This window comes from Empidonax traillii, unplaced genomic scaffold (genome assembly GCF_003031625.1).
Source record: "Empidonax traillii isolate 1590-97213 ecotype Southwest subspecies unplaced genomic scaffold, ASM303162v1 scaffold998:size213616, whole genome shotgun sequence".
Lineage (NCBI taxonomy): Eukaryota > Metazoa > Chordata > Aves > Passeriformes > Tyrannidae > Empidonax > Empidonax traillii.
This window is the reverse complement of record NW_020956191.1, coordinates 192,100-213,308: the sequence shown is the minus strand read 5'-3', so window position 1 is coordinate 213,308 and position 21,209 is coordinate 192,100. Positions and strand designations below refer to the sequence as shown.

Genomic DNA, 21,209 nt, shown 5'->3' with positions numbered 1-21,209 from the left:
TTACCCCCCAATCAATAAGGTGCAGCTCTTCCGACAGCACCTGCCAGGTTAGACCTGGCCCTCTCCTTCCTCTCCCCCCATTGCTCTGCAACTCACTCTCTCCAGTGGTAAAACCCATGTTTTCAGAAGCCCAGCTGAATTATTTAATCTTTATTTCCAGATGGGGAAGGTCCTGCCTGGGATGGAAACAGCTACAAAAGAGGAAATTTCAAAATGCCAAAACCAGGCCCTGCCATTTGAGTCAAAGCAGGGAAAGACTTGGGCTGTTGAAGGTTTTATTGTCATGTGCTCCCCGATACACACGCAGCATCAGGAGTGACAGACAGAGCAATGAGCTGGGAAGAAAGGACATCCAAAGGTCCAAGGATTATCTGCACTGGGGGCTGGACACCTCTGCTGAGCCATTGCCACCCTTATTTCCTCTGAGGGACCCCACAGGGGCACCGGGATGTTGCCAGAACTGGATCTTTGGGGCCCCAATCACTTCACAGCATTAAATGGGTGGGTCCTGGGGATTCCTTAGAGGGGGGCAGCAATTGCATGTGAAACTGTAATAGCCCACCGAGAAATGAGAGAAAACTGTGATAAAACCCTGTCATCTTTTTGAAGAATACAAATCAATCATTTCTCTACAGCAGTTTAGTAGCTTAACTTTCCGTTCTGTCCCTACAACACAGCATCTAATTCCATCTCTGGATTTGATCTTGGCAAAAAGAAGAGTCACCTGCTCTTGGTGTAAATATTTAGTACATAAAATATTGTCAAGAAATCCACTTTTTTAATAAATATTTGTAGCTCTCACTCCCCTTTACAAGTCCTTTACAGCAATGGGCTGGAGGGAGCGTGGCTGGTGGGGCTGAGACAAGGTGGGGGATTGGCATAAATTAATGATTGCAGTCGGATGTGCCGTACTCGAGGAGGTTTGGAGGTGAACCACGGTGGAAAGAAACATCTCTCAGGCCTTGAAATCCATGCTTCCTGTCAGGAAAAAAATCCTCTCCTTGAAGTCTTGGCAGCACCTGTTCTGCCTCTGGGTGCTGGTTCAGCACAGACGTGGGGAGCAGCTGGGAACCCCTTTGGCCTGGGACCAGGACAGCACTTGCAGTATCTACAGGGTTTCCCTATTTCAAAATCCAGCATCGCACTGATGATGCCCCAAACCCCCCAAACCTGTTGTGCCAACAGTTTAATTCCTACGCAAATGAAACCCCTCCTTTTATGCTACTGCTGCTTTAAACACCGGCCCCTTGGAAATGTCCACGGGGCAGAACAACACAGGTAAACAGTTGTGTGACAGCACAAAATTCTAATGATAACCCTGATTTCCTGCCCTGTCCAGGATTTACCCAACGGCTGCAAAGGTGCTTGTGCAACATCCCTGTCCAGGGGTAGATGAGCCAAACAAGTCCTGAGGGCTCCCTTGGTCCGTGGCAAAGGTGTTTTATCAGGTGTTGCTGTCTGGGCCTGCCTGCAGTGGGGCATTTCCTCCAGGTGAGTGTTTGGAACCCAAAATCATGGGGGAGAGTGAGGTCAGGGCCACCTTTGGGCCCAGGCTGGATGGAGCCCTCAGCGACTCCTACTCCCTGCCAGGAATCTTGCTTGGGTTTCATCCGTGCATCCCAGCTGGGCAGGGAACACGGGGCAGGAGGAGGCCGGAGCAACAGAAAGTGAACCAGCACTTCTTGTCCTTTGTATTTCCAGGGGACGAGCTGTGCCCTGCAGTGTCCTGCCTGGGGCACACAGTGCACTCCGGAGTGTTCAGAGTTCAGGGAATTCCCCCTGGAGCGCACAACAAAGCCCCTTTTCCATGGCTATCTCCACAAGCCTTCCCCTTCATCGATCCACAGGGCCGGCCCTTGGAGACCATCGCTTCCCAAGGTGATCCTCGCTGTTCCCAGAGGCCCTGGCTGGTGCAGGAGCCCCTGCTGCCATGTTCTCCGCTGGCACCGGAGGCAGAGCCCTGCGAGGGCTGAGGCTGCTGCTGTTGGCAGGGGCCTGGTGCAGCAAAGCCAAGAGGCGGGAAGTCTTCCCAGCCGGAGGAGCTCTCCGGTGTGGAACACCGGTGCCTTTGGGCTCGGGGCTGGAGGGTGGGATGTGCCACTCAGCCTCCTCTGTTGCCGGAGGTGGCCGGCCCAGGGAACTGCTCCTGGGCAGGAGCTGAGCCCGGGGGGGCACCGCAGGGGTGGGCACCGGCGGAGCCCTCAGCAGGTTGCCCGGATCCAACGCTGTGTGCCCCTCGGTCCCGGCAGCTCTGGGAGGTGGGAAGGTGCTGCTGCGCTGCCCGCAGGATTCACAGCACAGCTTGTGGTATCCAGGGATGGAGCAGTACCGGGCCAGCACTTCCATCTGGCAGAAGATGGATTTGTCTCCCAGGCAGGGCTCGTCTGCAAAACAAACATCCTGGGGATGGGAACCCAGCCATCGGCACTGGGATGCCCTGGCAGAACTCAGATGGGCATAGATAAAGGTCTGCCCGCGGCTCCTCAGCCATGGGTGGCTCTGAACAGGCACCCCCGGAGAAGACTCCACAAACACTCCAAAAATACCCCCAAAAAACAGGTGGCACTTGGAAATGTGGGCATGTTGTGTTTGCGAGGAACTCAGACAGCAATTCTCAGTGCCAAACCTCCTAGAGTTCCCACACACCAGCCAGGTGCATCCTACCCACCCCAAATCCCTGCCTTTCCAGCCTGAAGACATCATCCAGCAGCAGCATTAAAGCCAAGGGAACCTTCACTCACAAAAATTAAATCCCAAGCAAGAGCCTTTGGAGATGCCTTAAAATAAAAGATTATCGTTGCATAAAGTTCTGTTTGGATGAAGTCCAGAGTTTTCCAGGGACCAAATGGAACTGCAGAACTAATGGATAGTGTTACCAGATGGGGCAGACCTGAGGTGCCCTGAAAGCAGGCATGTGCATCCCCTTCCTTGGGGAGAAGAACTTCCAGAGGCCACTCCCCAGGCTCTGAAATTAAATCAGCTTCCTGCATGAAGTACCGTCCTCACCTGTGCACAGGTGCTGCCTCATCATGTGCCAGGAGCGGGTCCAGCCACCCCCTTCTCCTGATTTAAAATACCAACTGGAGCCTGACCTCAGGGGGGGTGAAAATCAGCTGAATTCCAGGGAAGTCAGTACAAGTTCCCCACAGGGACGTCAGTGGGACTGGGGGACAAGGGTTATAATTAGCAGATTCTGTGGTATATAAACCTGTCCTCGTCCTGATCCCAATGAGCTTCCTTGGATCCTCTGCCGGTTCGTGCCAAACCCAGCATTAAAGCAGCAGCTCTGCAGGGGAATATCCGTGCTCCATGAGGCACTGTGAGGCTATTGCAGCAGGCATTCAGCATGGAATTATGGGCTACAGGTGTAATTCCTCTAAACTAGCAAAGCTGGTACGGAACCCCAAATCTTGGCACCACATAGAAAGCAAAGTTTTTCCTGCTGCTGTGTTAGCGAAAGCCCCCGGGCTGGGAAATTTTGGCATGTGTGGAATTCTATAAATCACAGCAACCAGCCATCAGCCCAAAACAACAAACCAAGTCCCAAACAATTCCTTTTGCCTTTCCATAGTGACAGTGACCCTTACTTGGTCCTGTTCTCCCAGGGTTCATTTTGGGGTATTGGTTTACAGTGGTTTATATTCCATGACTCTGCCCACAGTGCTGACATTTGGGGTTGTGCTTTTCTACTTCCAGCAGATTCCCAAACAAGTCATACACTCACATAATCCCTTTTTTTTACTTTTTAGGTGAATTCTGCACAACTCAGGCCCCCATTTCCTATCCTGGCCAGGCTGGTGGGCAGCAGTTGGATCCGTTCTGCAAGAAAACACCCTGTACCTGCCATGAGCTCTGGCTGTTTTTCCTACCGGCTCCTGATCAGTGTCAGGGCCACTGTGAGGGAGTTAAAATCCAGATAAACCCCAAATCCTACGGAGTGAATAATCCAAAGGAAGAAATGTCTTGTTGTACTAAAAAGCTTAAAAATCTGCTAAAAATTCTATGAGAACAATATAATGAGATTCCCTGGAACCTTATTAATGCTCTTGGTTCCATTTCTTATGTATTTTTATTCCCTCGATCGGCAGCTTGTAGAACTTATCCTGGGATTTAGAGGTCGAGAAGGGTTAGCTGTGGATGGACTGGCCCCAATTAGTGCAAGCACAACGTGGGCCAACGCGGTTAAACGCTGTTTGTGCACGTGCACAGGAGAGACCCCAGTGCAGGGAAGCACCGACCACCTGGAGCTGTGACATCCAGAACGTGCCGCACCGAACACAGCAAAAAAGTTGGATTCTGTGCCTGACCCCACGCCCAGCACTGTGCTCTGCAGGCAGGAACTGTCCCCCTCCCCTGCAGCCCTTCCAGCCATTCTCTTACCGTCACAGGGAGCGAGCTGGCAGACCCTCACGGACTCGGGCCGTTCCCCGTCGCAGCGGTCCCCAGCACGGCACAGGACCTGCCGGCTCTCAGTCCCCTCCCCGCAGGTCACCGAGCACTGCCAGACACAGAGGGGACAGCTTAGGACTGACCACACTGATGAACCAAGCAAGGTCTTCCCTCCAGAGCAGTCATTGTACCTTACAGAGCAACTCAAGTTTTACTCGAAAATTTTCCCTACCTGTCTACTACTGATTACCTCATTTTGACCTCACAGTGTTCATTCTCTGCCCTGGAGATTACCTCAAATTTAACCCCTAAATTTTTTCATAAATGTCCACTACTGATTACCTCACTTTTCTCTCAAAATATTAATTTTCTACCATGTAATTACCTCAACTGTAACCCTAAACATTTCTCTACCTGTGCACTACTGATTGTCTCAGTTTAGCTCACCATAATCTTTCTGTGTGCTATAGACTACCTCAAGTTTACTTCAAGAGTTATCCCTTCTAATGATTACTTCATTTTTACCTCAAAATATTCGTTTTCTACACTGGAGATTACATCAAGTGTTTCCCCTCCCCGGAACTCCCTATCTGTCCATGACTTACTGCCTCAGTTTACCTCAACTTCTCTCCTCTCAGATGTCCCTTCTCTCCCCTAGAGATCACCTCAGATTTTCACGCCAAAAATTTTCCCCTCATTTTTACCTCGAAATATTAATTCCCTACTCTTAAATTATTTCAGGTTTTATCCCCCAAAATTTCCCTAACTGTCCACTCCTGATTACTTAATTTTTACCTTAAAATATTTATTTTCTACTCTGGAGATTACCTCAAATTCTACCCCTCAGAATTTCCTGACATGTGTGTTCACAACTGATTGCCTGAGTTTACTTCAAGATGTTCATCCTCACCCTAGAGAACACCTCAGATTTTAGCCCCAGAAGTTTCCCTACCTGTGCAGTACTGATTGCCTCAGTTTACCTCAAAATGTTCCTTCTCTGCACTATACACTATCTCAAGTTCACTCTAAAAATTTTCCCTCCCGGTCCACTACTCATTACCTCATTTTTACCTCAAAATGTTCAGTCTTTTACCTACAGATTAACTCAGGGTTTATGTTCAAAATGTACACTTTGTCCCCTATATATTACCAAGATGTTAAAACCACATCATAAACCACACAGATTACCTCTATCTTGTCCCCAAAATGTTTATTCTTCCTCTACAGATTATATAAGATTTTTTTGCTCCACAATACTTATTGTCCCTTAGACATTATCTCAGGTTTTGCCCTCCAAACTTTCCGTACATGTCCACTACTAATTACCTCATTTTTACCTCAAAATGTTCATTCTCTGCCCTACAGATTATTTCAAGTTTTACCCTGAGAAATATCCCTCTCTCTTCATGACTGACTGCCTCAGTTTACCTCAGTATATTCATTGTCTCCCCTAGAGATTACTGAGCACTGCCAGACACAGAGGGGCAGTTCAGCACATTCTGTGTCACAGCACTGCGCACAGATCCTGTGTCCCAGCCAGCCCCTGGCACCGCTGCCCACCTGGGACCAGGGTCCGGTTTTCCACGGGGCAGGACACGGTGCCCGGTTGCAGGAGCGGCGGCTCTCAGGGCGATCCCCGCTGCAGAACTTGGCATGGACGGAGCGGTTGGTGCCGTCGGGAAGAGGCTGGATGCAGCGCACCGTGCGTAGCTGGTAGCCAGAATTCCCACAGGTTTTGGTGCAGTGTTCCCACTCGTCTGCTGCCCAGCTAAAAGGAAAATGGAGTCAGATACCATCACACCTATTGTCCAGCTGTGTCTGCCCCATCCCTGGAAGTGTCCAAAGCCAGGCTGGATGGCGCTTGGAGCAACTCGGTCTAGCAGAAGGTGCCCCTGGCAATGGCAGGGAGGTGGAATGAGTTTTAAGGTCCCTTTCAACCCAAACCATTCCAAGGTTTTATGATCTATATGCATATATATGTGTGTGTATTTATATATATTTAAAATCTACTATAACCACCCATTCAGATCAGTACCCATATTTGCACAGGTAGAAATTCCCCTATATATGCAGGAGCTCCAGGCTGGAAAGCTATCAGCATCCCACCAGACTGATCCCACCCAACACAGCTGGAGCAATCCCAGCTCTCTGTGCCTGGCTGCACTCACAGGGGCTCCGTGCACTCCTGCAGGTTGCACATCCTACGGATGGGCTTTGGCTTTTTGCTGCCTTCACAGAAGCTGCGATGGACCATCTTGTTGTCACTCTTCCTGCGGCACCCGTATTTGGTGTACTGGAACCCTGGGAAACGTGTCAGAGAAATCAGAGAAACCACGTCCTTGTTAGAATGTTTGCTTAAATAGGATTTTCCTGGCCTGTTAAATGGCTTCACAAGACAATATATTTTGGAGTTTGCATTGCCCATTCTTTGCCTAAGAGCCATGGACACACCATGAATACAGGGAATGCTCAGGAGCATCAGTGTCCTCGTCTGGACTTCCAAAGTGGCTTTGGGGGCTGAATTTAAACATCTAAAAAGGCCTTTTCCTTCCTAAGCTGGAAGTGTGACACTTGGGAACAATCAGGCACTTCAGGTATTTAATAGCTTGGGTTGCTGTTAAAAAAAGAAGGCCAAGAATCCTAAATCATTCCCTGCCCTCAATTTTTTTTTGTGATTTGTCCCTTGTTACAGGTGCCCCATTCCCCGCTCACCTCCACCACAGGGTTTGGAGCACTGGGACCAGCTCTTCAAGGCCCACTCGAAGGTGTCCGTGTCCTCCCGCAGCACGTTGTTGCTGTGGATGGTCGGCACCGAATCCTCGTGGATGATGTATCTGTAAGTCAGGCTGGATCTGGTGTCGTTCTCCCGAGGAATGATCTATGAATAACCAAACATAAACCCAGAGCTGTTACTGACTGCTCTGCAAAGTAAAGACACCTTAAGACCCTTTCAGACCCCAAGCCCTGTGTTCCCAGGGCTCAATGCGTCACCCACCAGCACTACCACGGTGTCGTGCAGGGGCCCGTCCGTGTGCAGCGTTTCGATGTCGTCCTCGATGCTGTATTCCCACTGCACGCCCAGGTCGATGAAGGATCGGGATCTGGCCTCCTCCCCTTTCCCGTTCAGGATATAGTGTCCTGTAGCCTGGTTCTTGATTGCTGGGAGAAGCGAGAGCAGAGCCTGTTGTGCCTCTGTCACAGCAACTGGGGTGGCACGGGCAGGGGTATTTCCATCAAGTTGTGAAAATACCAGACTTTCATCCCAGTTTAGTTTCCTCTATGCACACAGGTGCGTCCCCGATGCTAAAATCCCTAAGCAAAGAACTGAGGAAGTGGAGCCTGCGTTTGGGTTCCTGCAGCACACCTCAGCAGCCAGCTACAGTGGGGATTACTGTGATGATGATTAGGAGCCAATTCATTAGCAAGATGGATCACAGAATGGCTTGAATTGAAAGGGACCTTAAAGATCACCCTGTTCACACACCCATTTAAAGACGGACTCCCATTCTTCCATATAACTTCTTCCAACACACCATAATAATAATTAAAGATACTGAATTTGATTCACCCCAGCAGTGCTCATTTCCACGTGAGTGATGACAATCTTTGGTTAGCAAACATGCAAACTCGGATCAGTTTAATATTTTGGAAGATTTAAATGAGCAGTAGGTGTTTGTATGCTGAGGTGTGGGACTGCAGGACTCAGCCCTGACCATGCCATTTGGAAAGCCCACATTTAACCAAGCCCTTCTCTGGGTTCTCTCATCCCTCAGGTTCACTGTCAGGAGCACCCTGTGCTTCATGAGGCTTAAACCAAACCTGAGCAGAGAAACACTTACCAAGGAAGTGAGGAGAGGCCTCGTCTTCTTGGATAAACACATGTCGAGCCCCAGGAGGGATATCAAACATCTTAAGGTACCCTTTGGCACGTGCAGGGTCAGTGGAGGCAGCAGGGATGGAAAGAGAAAGGAACAGCCATGGTCAGGAGCGCAGGGCATGGCCCAGCTCTGCTTGCAGGAGAGGGATCCACCAGCAACTGAAGAGCAGGGCCGGGAGACACGGAGCCAATCGGTTTGGAACGTGTGGGACAGGCCCTCCCTGGGCTCTTCTCTTCCAGAGAGAGAAGAGACACCAGTTACAGAACAATTTGCCACTTCCCAGCTAGGATCAGATTATTATTTACAGCCGTGCTTCTACAGGCTGGATCTATCCGCAAGTCAGGTAAAAAGATGTTTCCCGTGTTCCTCGGCACATGAGGGCACAAACACAAATATTCCTCATAATTTTCCCAAGTTACTCCTCAGCCAGGCTGCTGGGTTAGAAGCCCTTGCACTGACCCAGTGTGTTTTCAGCCATTTTGTCCACGACAGGGAAACACTGCAAGTTCCTCTGGGCAAGGGAAGGGATCCTCTGCTCTTCCCTTAAACAGAATGCTTGGAATCAGTGCCCTGGGAGACCAGTCCAGTCATTCCAGTGACTGGGGGTCACTTTACCAGTAAAAAATATAATTTACATCGTGATCAAATGCATTTACAGCACATCTGGACATATCTGGCCAAGGTGACCAGTCAGTGGAAGTCGGACTACTGACAGTCCATGGGGAAATTTTAAGTTGCATACTTGCAGATTTCATTTTCCAGAAACTCCAATTTTTTTTGGCACTTCTTGCTTAAATATTTCCCTGTTGGAAGAGGTCAATTAAGTCTTTTTAATGACCAGATTGCCAAAGTTAGGGAAAAGCAACCAGCATTCCCTGAACACCTCCATCACTTCCACATCCACCCGTAGTCAGTCCATCCACCCGATGGACAGCAGCCTGCCCTGACTGGGCTCAGGGGGTGGTGTTAAGCCCATTACTGTCAAAGTTTGAATGATTCTGGCATTATCCCATGTCCGTGAGTGTGACACAGACCCCAGGGCCCACAGGAACTCCAGCCAGTTGCAGGCAGATGTTATTCCTACCGAGCTTTTTGGGGGTGCGGGTGAAGGTCCCCTTCACAGTCCGGCAGTGGGAGTCGTCCCCGCCACAGACCCCACACTGATCCTCGGCCTTGTTGGAGCCAATTTCCTTGTCACAGCCCACTTTCTGCAGAAAAAAAGAGAAAGACTGGGCATTAGAAGGGAATCCTTCCCTGTGAGGGTGGGGAGGCCCTGGCACAGGTTGCCCAGAGAAGCTGTGGCTGCCCCATCTCTGGAAATGTCCAAGGGCAGCTTGGACGGGGCTTGGAGCAAACTGGGCTAGTGGAAGGTGTCTCTGCCCATGACAGGGGGAGGCATTGGATGGGCTTTAAGGTCCCTTCACACCCAAACCAGTCTGGGATTCCATAATACAAAACAATCAGTGGAAGAGAAGTGGAGCATTTCCATTGGACTGTCTGTGCTGTTCTCTAATTTAATTTAAATCTCCAGGAATTATGAGGAATGCGATGCTGCAAATAGGGAATTTAGAGAGAGATGCGAAGCCTCTCTCTGCCCTTGAGTTGTTCCCATTTGTTATCCCTGGGGCAGCTGCCACTCACCACACATTCCCCACGGACACAGATGCTGTAGGGATCCTTGTAGGAGCAGCGAGTCCCGTCATGCACCAGCTGCTTCATGTGAGCCACATCCCCGGTTTCCCTGGACTGGCAGTACAGGTGACATCTCTTGGGAGCTGTGGAGCCAAGGAAGAGAAGGAACTGCATGGATGGACAGTGCTCCAGGTGTGCTCCTGAAAAATCTCCCGCTGACAGAGCAAGGAGTGAGAAAGGATAGGTAGGTCTGGGAATGGGGACAGGCGGAGCGGTGGGACAGGGTGGTTTGGGGAGGAACAAATAAACTGTGGGGAATCTGGGGGAGAATGGGGAAGTTCGGATGGGATGGAGAGGTCTGGGGAAGAAACCCAGGGATTTAGGGCAAAACTGGTGGTCTATTTTAGACATAAATGGGCAATTCTGGAATCATAAAGGTGAATTTTAGGGATAAACTGGGGGATTTGGGGGTAAAACTGGGGATTTGAGGGTAAAATTGGAAATTAGGACAATCTTAGTGATTTTGGACATAAATCTGCAATTTTGGGGGAAAAAGGTCAATTTTGGGAATAAAAGGGCATGTTTGGGGGAAAATGGGAGATTTAAAAGTAAAAAGGGTACATTTGGGTTAGAGGGGAATTGGAGGTTAAAATCAGGGATTTAGGGCAAATCCAGTTATTTTTAGACATAATTGAGGAACTTAAGAGTCAAAAGTGTCAATTTTAAGGATAAATGGGCAATTCTGTATGGGAACTAATTAATTTGGGTTTAAAGTTGAAAATCTGTGTCAGAACAGGGAATCTGGGGGTTAAAATCTGGGCTTTAGGGCCACACTAGTGATTTTCAGAAAAAACAGAGAGGGGATAGGGGGAGAGACCAACTAATTAGTTTTTTGGGAGTTCCGGGCCTGTCCCTGAGATATCCAAGGCCAAGGGGAATGGCTTCAAACCCTTTGAAGTGGCACTAAAGGCCCAGGGCAGGACGTACGGTCGGGGTGCTCGTAGGGCAGCCAGTGGTGCCGGTTGCCCCGGAACTCCAGGTGGGAATTGCGCTGCTGGCACTGCTGCGCCCTGAAGTCCTCAAAGTGCTTCGGACACTCCTCGGTGCTGCACAGCTGGAACTCAAAATTGACCCCGGCGCAGTCGTCACCTCCATTGATGGGCCTGTGAGGAGAAAACATGCCAGAGATTCTCATTAGGGAGAAATTCTTCCTTGTGAGGGGAAGTAAGGCTCTACTGAAGTGAAATCTGAATTATGGACTCCTCATCTTTTAGAAAATCAGGTTTATTTTCAGGTATTTTAAGCCTGGCTCCTGAAATAACTATTCAGGTTAAAATTGTAGCCTTTCCCATAGTTCCTTGGAGAGTAAGACTCCATATCCATTTATCCAGGCCCCACAGTTCCACTGGGGTCCTGAGCACCCTGGGGGGCTTGGTACTCTCTCTGACAATTTCCACAGTGACTAATACATATTATTTACAACATCTCTCTCTGCATGATGCGTGCATCCACTTCTATTACATTCCAAGGCTTGCTTCCCATTTAATTCTTTACAGAACCTCAAACCCCCAGAAATGTGTCATATGAAAAAAAAAAAAAAACAAAAAACAAAACTCCACGTACTCTTAATACAGTCCTGGTGTAGAGTTAATAAAAATTCATGTAATATAGCTCTGCTGTATAAAAGAAAAAAAGTATATAATTATATCTAGTGGAAGGTGTCCCTGTCTAGGGCTGGGATTTGGAACTGGATGAGCTGTAAGGTCCTTTCCAACCCAATCCATTCCATGATTCTGTGGTTTTGTGAAATTCTCTGTTCCTATGCAAATGATCCAATTTCCAGGGTCTTGAGCAGAATCTCCACCCAAGCCCCGAATGCCATCTGAAATGGTCCCTCCCTGGCCCCCCAGGCGGGTGTGACGCGCAGACCTACATTGGGTTGTTGCACTGGCGCGTGCGGAAGCGAACCCCAGTTCCACAGGTCCGGGAGCAGGAGCCAAACTTGGTCCAGGGTCCCCAGTGTCCATCCTGCTTCAGCTGGTTGGTGTTCTTCCACATGCAGTGACCTTTGTAGCACCACTACAGGAATTGGGGCAGGAAACAGGTGAGAACACGCACACAGAGCCCAAATCAAACATATCATCACAGTACAGGAACGTTTTGCTGCTGCCTGAAGCACACTTAGATGGTAAGAACGGACTCTCCGATATCCCAAAATACAGGGAATTTGCTAAAAAAACAGGTATTTGACTATAATTTTATAACTAAAAATGGATTGGAAGCCAGATACCCACTAATGGGGATATTAAAGAGAAAAATCAAGTGCTAACCCTCAGCCTACACAAACATTTACCACATGGCGTCTGGACCACGAGCTCTGAGCAGCCATTCCACAGGAATGGCATCATCTGCCTCCCTGGATTGCTAAAGACACTTGACAGGCACTTTGCAGGTAAGAACCCAAAAACTTATCAAAAGGGTCACAGAATGGGTTACACCTCTGCTGGGGTTTCTATGCCCAAAATGTGCTACAGCAGATCTTGTCCAGCTCGCAGAACATCCCAGTGGGAAAACACAGCTTCCTCTTTTCCCATCCTCTCGCTCAACCCGAGGGAGGCTGAGCGATTCCCTCTGTTTCTCTCTGTGCCCTTTACCTCAGATGAACAACACTGTTGGTCTTTTCCCCCAAGACAAACAGTGCAAAGCCCAGACTCACTTTTCCAGGTGCACATTCCGTGCCGTCGAGGGGAGGTCCTTTCTTGGTCTTGCAGAAATAGGGGTTGTCGGGGTGGCTGCACCACAGCTGCTTGCACGGATCAAAGGTTCGGAACTGAAACCCACAAGAGGCGCGAGATGAAACACAGAACCTGAGGTTATTTACAGTTTTTGTGTTAAGGATCCAACCCGCTCTGTCAATCAATCTCACACACACCAGTGAGTCCAGTATCTTCAGGGCAGTGCTTATTCCCTGCATCCCCCAGTCCTGAGCCAGTGAGAAGAAAGGAGACACCCAGAAGCGGGAGGAAACTGAGGGTTTTTTTCCTTTTCTTCCCTAGGATCGCTCCCACCAATCTGTGCCACGTGGACTGTGCTGCCAGCCACTTGTCCATTATCCCATGGGTTTCCCCCATAAATATCCCTCTGTTCTTCACAGCTCTGTTTAAATACTCCATTAAGTGCCCTGCAGTGATTATTCCTCAGTTCTGACACACTGCAGCTCCCCAGTCAGGCCAGGCCCCCCAGGGACGTACCGCTGTGCACATCCTGTAGCCCACACCGAAGTCGAAGCGGCACTGCTCGTCCATGGAATAGTTGATGCCTGGCAGCTCAGGCAGCTTGGGCCAGTCGTGCTCGAAAGGGTCGTCAAGCAGACAGTCGTAAGAGCTGTGGGAAGAGACAAAGAAAAAAACAGCAGGAGCAAATGTCTATTCCTAATTCCTGTCCCGTCCTAGGAAGTGTCCAAGGTCAGGTTGGACGGGGCTTGGAGCAACCTGGGCTCGTGGAAGGTGTCCCTGCCCATGACAGGGGGTTGGAAGCGTTACGGTCCCTTCCAACTCAAACCATTCTCTGATTCTGTGACAAGCAGAGGCCTATTCCAAATCCCACTGGAATCAGAGGGGTCTTTCCACTGCCATTCCATCCCCAGGAGATGGGCCGCGGGACAGCCCCCCCAGGCACACAGCATTTGAAGGGAAAAAGGGCCCGGAAAAACAGGGATCAGTGCTCGGGTGCAGCGGGAGGCCTTACTGGATGTATCTCCTGAGCTCCTGGCCGCTGCAGCGGGACCAGTGGTAGCGGTGGAAGGCAGCCTGCACCAAGGGGGCCATGACGCTGCCCATCGCCGTCTCGTCCCCGCATCTGTTTCCCTGCCCGTCGTGCTCCATGCCCAGCCTGGAACAAAGAATCCTCTCAGAGCCACTTGCCAGCACGGGCAGCTGGGGAGGAGAAAGAAGTGAAGGACGCACAACCAGCTCCTGTCTCTGCCGGGCCTCCAAGATGCCTTCCTGACCTTTCCCTCACCCCAGAGAAAACAAGTTCCCCCTCTTTCCCCCCTTCCTTTCTTCCACCACTTGTCTCTCCATTGCTTCAAGCACTGCTGCATTCCCAGGGGATGGAAACAGAACCAGGTCAGCTTCCGTAGAGCCATTAAACCCAACCCCCTCAGAGCAAGCAGGAGGTGCAGCACCAGGTTTTGGTGTGATGTGATGGTAAAAGTTACACTTACACGTGCCCGGTCTCATGAGCAACAACAAAGGCTGACGAAAACCCGTCCTCGTGGTTGAGGGTGCAGCTCCGGACTGGGTGGCACATGCCCGTCACAGGAGCGTATCCTATGGAGAGACACCAGGGCTGAGTCTTGTGCCCAGGACATGGATTTTAAATGAGACCCCCCAATAAACTGCCTTTTCCTCAGGAAAAGCTATTGCTCTGAGTCCAGGGCAGCCTGCCCTGATACAACCCACATTTGGGGAATCCTGCCCATTAGCATTAGTTCCCCGAGTCCCAAAGATGGATGCAGGTGTCAAAGTGGTTGGGATGTCTATAAACAGAAATCTACAGTGAAGGATGCAATAAAATAAAGGGAGGTGGAATACCAACTGCATCGAATGTTCCCAGTATCCTTGCACACATAGGAGTCTGGAGAGAGTAAAGAGGTGTTTATGTACAACTCTCAAATAAAAAATTAAACCAACAGTTGGATATAATGGGAAAGGACTCAGGGCAAGGTCTCCTTGCTTTTGAAAAAGTCTGTGGAACAAACAGCAGGAAGTGCTAACAAATGCAATTCCCAATTTTTTCCTCTTTTCTGGCAGACACCAGCCAAGAAACACCGAGCCCAGAGAGCTCTGCTCCAGGTCAGCTGCATTACCTTGCATACCAGCGGGCCCAAAATCTTGCCTGGTTAAGAAGATGGCGTGGTCGTGGTGCTCGGCGTGGCTGGGGTCCGACTTCTGCTGCTGATAGGCCCAGCGGCACACGTTCTCCAGGCTGCGCGAGGGGTTCCCCCGCTCGATCAGGCTGATGGACTGAAGGAGCAACACCTTAGACCCAGCAGCTCCAGCCACGGGCAGGCAATTCACACCAGGGTGGATTTTCTGCCCGGGAGCTGAAGGTGGAGAGCCGGCTCACTGACCTTCGCGTACCCCAACATGATCATTCGCACCAGCACGACGTTGATGTGAACGCCCAGGGACTCGTCGTGGTAAATTTCATTCACCTGAGGGGAAAAGAGGGAAAATTAAAAAGAAAGCAACCCACTGGTGACACCAAAAGAACTTCCAAGGGCCACAGAACTGTTATTTCAATTGCTTGTACCACTACAGTCCTCTCAGAAGAGGGTTCAAGTCTCGGATCGTTTCCACACACTGAGAAATGTAGACTCACTTCCCACCACCACCTCCCCCCTCATATGGAACTTGGGGAAGCGCACGTCAAGGTCCCCTTTAAAGTTTCAGAGCCCAAGGAAAAGGGGATTGGGGAAAAGACTTGGAGTTCAAATGCTGTAAATCACAGAATCCCAGACTGGTTTGAACTGGAGAAGACCTTAAAGCTCATCCTGTTCCACCTTCCACTAGACCAGGTTGCTCCAAGCCCCGTCCAACCTGGCCTGGAACGCTTCCAGTGCTTCTTGTTTGGAAGAATGTTTTTTTTTAGAAAGCAACTAATGCTGCTACCCTACTTTTTCACGATCAATTAGGATTCTGTGGTCACTTCTGTACTAAAAAGAGGCCTTATGGAAGGGAAGTTAGAAAAACAGAATTATGCAGATGGGTCAAAAATTGTCCTTCTTTGAGGCCCTTCCCTGTGTCTGGGAAGGTGAGAAATGTCCTGGCACCAGAGTGTGAAACATCTGCAGGTCCTCAATGAAGCTCCTCATCCCCCTGAAAACAAAATAAATATTATGCTATGGGCAACTGCTGAGAAATAAACACCCCTGTTCAGAGGCCGGTGGGTTTGAGCAGAGTTAGGCGGCTTTTTATTTTTCAGTCTGGCTAAACAGAACTTCCCTCTTCCCCTCACAGGGAAAAAGGTCACTGGGAGGCTTCCAGACTGCGGCATGAGGATTGGAGCCCACGGTTTAAACACGCAATCCCTGGGGCTGAGAGCAGTGTCAGCAGGACAGTGGGACAGGGAATGAGCACAGAGCTCAGGCTGCCTGTCCTGTGAAGCAATCATCCCAGAGGTCAGTTATTCCTCTCCTATTTCCTTCCCTGCATGCAGCAGCATCACTCCCACAAAGGGCTGGGCCAGGAAAAACGTTCACAACTTCCCCTGTGCCAAGAGACAATCAGGGAGTTTCCCAGAGACAGGAGTGACTTCCCTGGAACAAAAAAGGACCCTGCAATTGACCTAAGGTTTTGAGTCTTCAAGATTTCCCCATAACCCCCTTTTATCCCCTTCTCTGGATGGCTTTGGGCAGCAGGGCGTCAGCTCACTCTAGCTCTGGCCCCACAGCTGCTCCCAGCAGATGGAGCCTCAGGCACGTAAAAAACATGGAAGTGGTTTGGGACATGGATCAGCCCTGCTGCTCACAGAGTTATAAAGGTTTCAAAACTAAAAAGACAATATTCTGCAATAATGTGTAATGGAGATGTATTGTTGATGTGCTATGGGGTATGTGGGAAAAAAGAAATTATTCCATGAGTTATGCTGGAAAACATAAATTGGGTTAAATTCATATAGGAATGATTTTCTTCCTCTCAAATTCTAAATTCTCAAATTTAGATTATGTGCAAGCCTAAGCAATCATTTAAAAATAATTCCAGGAACAAAAAGGTGAGTGTAAAACATACAAGAGTCATTCCAATGTCCATCAGGTCATTACTAATGGGAAGCCTATTCCTCATCTCTGTCCTTAGGAGACTGTTTTTCTTTCCTGAAAAGCCTTATGATCCCACAGTTTCTAAGATAGATCTTCTACTTGTATTACCAGGAGGTTTGCTCTGTCAAGAGCCACAGGGGGTTTAGAATGCTTTTTTCTCTACATGTTTATTTTTTAGTCAGGTTTTTCCCTAGAACTGTGCTGCAGGAGGAGCTCAGAATTACTAGAATTGGATAAAGTGTACATTTTTTCCTTACTGTTTTTTAACTATTTCCAAATTCTTGGAACTACCCTCGAATGTGTCATGCCCTAGAAAACTACTGTGAAAAAGTTAAAAGAACGGAACAACCTGAAAAGAGAAATCCATATTCAGTAGCAGCCCAAATGATACTTTTCCCAAACCAGGTGCTCCTACAAAAGCTCCCAACAGCAGCTGCCATTCCCAAACAAGCTGTGGCAGGTACTCACGATGTTCATGAGGGTGAGGAGGTAGTTTTGGACGTGTTCTTTGCCGTGGAATCGGACGACGGAGTCGTCCACCCCCAGCAGCACCTCGATGTTGTGGTCGTCGTCTCCCGCGTGCCGGCGGCGCCGCAGGCTCTCGTTCAGCCGCTGCTCCACCTGGCCGTGCAGGGAACTCAGCGCTCCCAGGAGGGACCCTGCAAGGACAGTCAGGCATCGCTCGAGTCCCAGTCCCTGTCCCGTCCCTGCAAGTGTTCAAGGCCAGGTTGGACGGGGCTTGGAGTAGCCTGTGCCCCTGCGGCTGTTCTGTGTCCCAGTTGGGAGCATCCCCATTCCCCCACTCTTCCCATAAATGCACGGGGATCTCCCTGCTCTGCTAAGCCATCCGAGCAACCAGCATCCAGATGTAGAGGAATGGTCCCGCCTTCCACTCATGGGGTAACAGGCCACTTCCCCCAACAATGGCACAACTTGCAGCCCTTTTCCTCCACGTTGGAATTCATGAATGCCAAGGCTGCGAGTCCACAAAGCGTCCCTTCCCCTGTTTTCAGTGCTCTCAAGAATGCCCACCCTGGGATAGCACACCAGTGGGAAAATCACAGACTAGCTCCACTTCCCAAAGCTGCTGCAGCTAGCCAAGTTGCCAAGCACAGCATCTAAGTGAAACTCAGCTATGAAGGGAAGCAGTGGGTCCCCTCCCTAACTGCTGTGCCCTGTCCAAAAAATACTGGGTAACAGAGCGGTTGATCTGTTCTCTTGTCTGTTTTCCATAACCCAGCACTTCAGTGCCTTGGGGATCAAACACTCAGGACAATCCCAGGTTACACGTGCTGCCAGCAGCTCTGTTTCAGAGGCTGCAGTGTGCATCCATGGCCAAGCACTTAACAGAACACAAGGGATCTAAGCCCAATGAGTCCAACCGTTCCCCAGCACTGCCAAGGCCACCACTGACCCACGTCCCCAAGTGCCACATCCACATGGCTTTTAGATCCCCCCAGGGATGGTGACACCACCACTGCCCTGGGCAGCTGTGCCAGGGCTGGACAGCCCTTTCTCTGAAAGCATTTCCCTTTTGTCCAATCTATACCTCCCCTGGCACAACTTGGGGCTGTTTCCTCTTGTCCAAACATTTGTTACTTGGGAGAAAGACAATACATGAGGCAACAGTGAAGAAACACACAGAACCAGTCTGGCTGTTTGGGGATTTGGGCTAGACAGACTAATCCGTGCTAATCTCATTCTGGAATTAGCTGGCTCGTTATCTCTTCCTTTTTTATTTTGCTGGTCACCTGCATCACTTACATCCGATCGTACCGGCAGGAACAGATCGGCCCGTGCTCTCGTGCCAGGAGAAATGGTTATTCTGGGTTACAGCACATCTTTCCTGGAGTGTAACTGTGGAAGGATGGAACTACAGCTCTTTCCTGCTACTGAATGAAGCCATGATCTGCCCAAATCTAATTCCATCAACGTCATCAGCCAAACCTCTCTGTACCTGAAAAGAACCCTTAGCATTGCTCACATGGGAGGCTCTCACCATCTTATTTTATATTGTAGAACACCTGGGCTGAATTCTATGCTACAAATGACACCATTCCATATATATATATATATATATATACACACACACACACACACACATACCCCCCTTAAATCTATCTCTGTATATATAGTCCTTTTATGTGCTTACTTGCTCAATTGCCTACTTTAGCCTTTTCCTAAATATAGAGCTAGGAAAAGTATCTAGGGAAGATCCACACCTTCACTAATTCAAAATTAAACTAATGAGAAACCAGTTTGGAACCAACTGATATCAATCTAAGTCCCTTGCCAAAGAGTGTGTTAATGTATAGAGTCCCCAAGGACAGACGTGTTCTGCAGCTACTAAAAAATTCCATTCTGCAGTTCCCAAAGTAAGGAAACTAGGCCAGTCCATCCTGTCGCTGCCTCTTGAGGCTTATTTTCAAGTGTGCCTTCTGAAAAACCAGGGAAGAAAAGAAGAATCATAGTTGAAATGCAGATTCCAAGCAGTTCCAACAGAATTCTCACTGATTTCCAGAAGAACTGTGTACATGCAACATTTCTGTGGTGCTGCCGATACTGCACTTCGAGGGATCAGCAGCAGAAACCACCCAGGCCGGCAGGGCTAAGACAGGATGACAGCATGTCCTCATGAGGTTCTGGGATGTGCTGCAACTCGTGTGCTTTGATTTATTGGGTCCTTAGGAAACAAAATTCTGGCAAGTTATGCATTCTGTCTTGTCTTTTCCTACGAGTTGCCTGAAATTGCCTTTTACTCCAGAAGCATCAAATGACTTTGTACTGCTCCCACCGCAGCTTTGTGGCATGAGAGGAATGTGTCCTGGGCTGAGGACCCTGCCCTAAGCCCCTTCCCATGGGGAGCACCAAGGCTGAGACCTGCAGTCTCGACGCTGGATGCAGGGCCTTAATATTGTCAGTGTCTCTGGAGAAGAGTTTGTTTGCTTAACTGCTGCCAAAACTTCTGCTTGTTCGTTTTTGGGGGCTGGAGAACAAAGGGTTTGTGTCCGCAGTGACCCCAACCACGCCAGCTGGCCATAAAAATACATAGTTTTACTCCATGTTTCACTGTACGTCCAAGGCTGTATCCGTGAAGCGCTTCCAGAAGCCCCTGCAGGGCATCTCTCTGGAATATTTCACAATAAATAAATACTATCTCTGAAATTTTGATAACACACAGCAAGCCAGCTGTGCTGCTGCAGATACACGGTGCAGTGACACAGAGGAGAACATCGGATGTAACATCCCCCTCAAGGCACATGGAACAACTACTTGAGCATTAGCAAAAACCAACCAAACAAAGAAAACAACCCAGGACAAATCTCTTGCCACAGAACCCCAAAATCCTTGAGGTTAAAATAGGCCCTTCAGATCATCAAGTCCAGTCATTCATCCATCACTGCCAGGTCTCCATCAGCTGGATGCTGCCCACCTCGTGGGGGCATGGAAGTGCAGCTGCACCTGCCAGGGTCTCAGGATGTGGCAGACAGTTTGATGGTGGTGTCACCCCTCGAAAAGGTACCTCGGTGACAGAGGACGGCAAAGACACTAAAGCACTTCCTAATGGAAACTAAAATGCAAGCAACTGCCAACTTTAGACACTGCCAACTTCACCACACTGAGGAATGAAGAGAGAAAAAGTTCTTGTGACTTCATAAGTAGCCCGGGTATCTCTCACCTTCCTGAGATCATTAAGCTTGGAGAATTACCTCAGCTTAAGTTCTCCTCCACCCTTGGGAGTGACAGTGACTGGCAGATTTACAAACAAACAGGGATTAGAGGAAGGTCTGAGGCTTGGGGCTCTGCGGGATTAGTTGTGAAATGCACAACCTCCACGGGCCACAAACACAGACCCCCATCTCACTTTGTTCTCAGACTTCAAAGAGAAAACAAAACATTTTGAAGTGCTGACTGCTTCCATGAGATATGTGCTTCTCTGGTACCATTCAGCTGCAGAACGATTCTGGGAAGGATGGAAGATTTCCTGTACTATATTCCTTGCTCTGACATCACGGGAAGGCTCCTCCCTTCCACGCGCTGTCAGCAAAACCAGCTCTGAGCACTCACTTACACGAGGGCTCGATGCCAGGGCACACTCAGGGAGCCACGTAGAAAGGCATCATCCTCTATGTATTTGAACTATGCTTGGAGCCATCTCTAAAGGATAAACTTTTCCAATGGAAATGGCTGGGATTTTACCCCATAATTTTCTTGTCATCATTTGCCTACCTGGCATGAGGCTTTCTAGGACTGCAGGTTATCCATACCTGGCAGCAAACACACACAGAACATAGCCAGAACTTAGGGAAACTATAATTAAATATGCCTGAATTTAGGTCAGCTATTAACTGTTCTTTTTCCATCCCATGACCAGAAACTGGGAATGCAAAAGGAAAGGAATGTCAGCCTGTTCCAGAGTTCTCAGTGCTGCAAAACACGCCTGACACACTACCTGGACAGTCTGCAACAGCTCTGCACTTACCTGA

The 21,209-nt window shown here is 49.3% G+C and overlaps 1 protein-coding gene across 2 annotated transcripts in view; it reads right to left on the bottom strand.

The window, feature by feature from the left end:
* Window positions 1–258: 258 nt before the first annotated feature.
* The window catches only part of ADAMTS3 (ADAM metallopeptidase with thrombospondin type 1 motif 3), a 65,376-nt gene continuing 44,425 nt past the window's right edge, over window positions 259–21,209 (bottom strand). For both annotated transcript variants that reach the window (XM_027903889.1, XM_027903888.1), the window contains exons 5-22: window positions 17,191–17,381; window positions 15,034–15,117; window positions 14,770–14,926; window positions 14,125–14,230; window positions 13,647–13,790; window positions 13,151–13,283; window positions 12,616–12,729; window positions 11,833–11,978; window positions 10,887–11,062; window positions 9,909–10,042; window positions 9,352–9,475; window positions 8,229–8,309; window positions 7,385–7,548; window positions 7,102–7,267; window positions 6,558–6,690; window positions 5,950–6,157; window positions 4,381–4,498; window positions 259–2,384 (exon numbers count right to left, since the gene is read on the bottom strand). In XM_027903889.1, coding sequence (XP_027759690.1) covers window positions 1,834–2,384; window positions 4,381–4,498; window positions 5,950–6,157; window positions 6,558–6,690; window positions 7,102–7,267; window positions 7,385–7,548; window positions 8,229–8,309; window positions 9,352–9,475; window positions 9,909–10,042; window positions 10,887–11,062; window positions 11,833–11,978; window positions 12,616–12,729; window positions 13,151–13,283; window positions 13,647–13,790; window positions 14,125–14,230; window positions 14,770–14,926; window positions 15,034–15,117; window positions 17,191–17,381 — 2,930 coding nt within the window. In that variant the 3' untranslated portion in view covers window positions 259–1,833. The remainder of the gene's footprint in view (window positions 2,385–4,380; window positions 4,499–5,949; window positions 6,158–6,557; window positions 6,691–7,101; window positions 7,268–7,384; window positions 7,549–8,228; window positions 8,310–9,351; window positions 9,476–9,908; window positions 10,043–10,886; window positions 11,063–11,832; window positions 11,979–12,615; window positions 12,730–13,150; window positions 13,284–13,646; window positions 13,791–14,124; window positions 14,231–14,769; window positions 14,927–15,033; window positions 15,118–17,190; window positions 17,382–21,209) is intronic.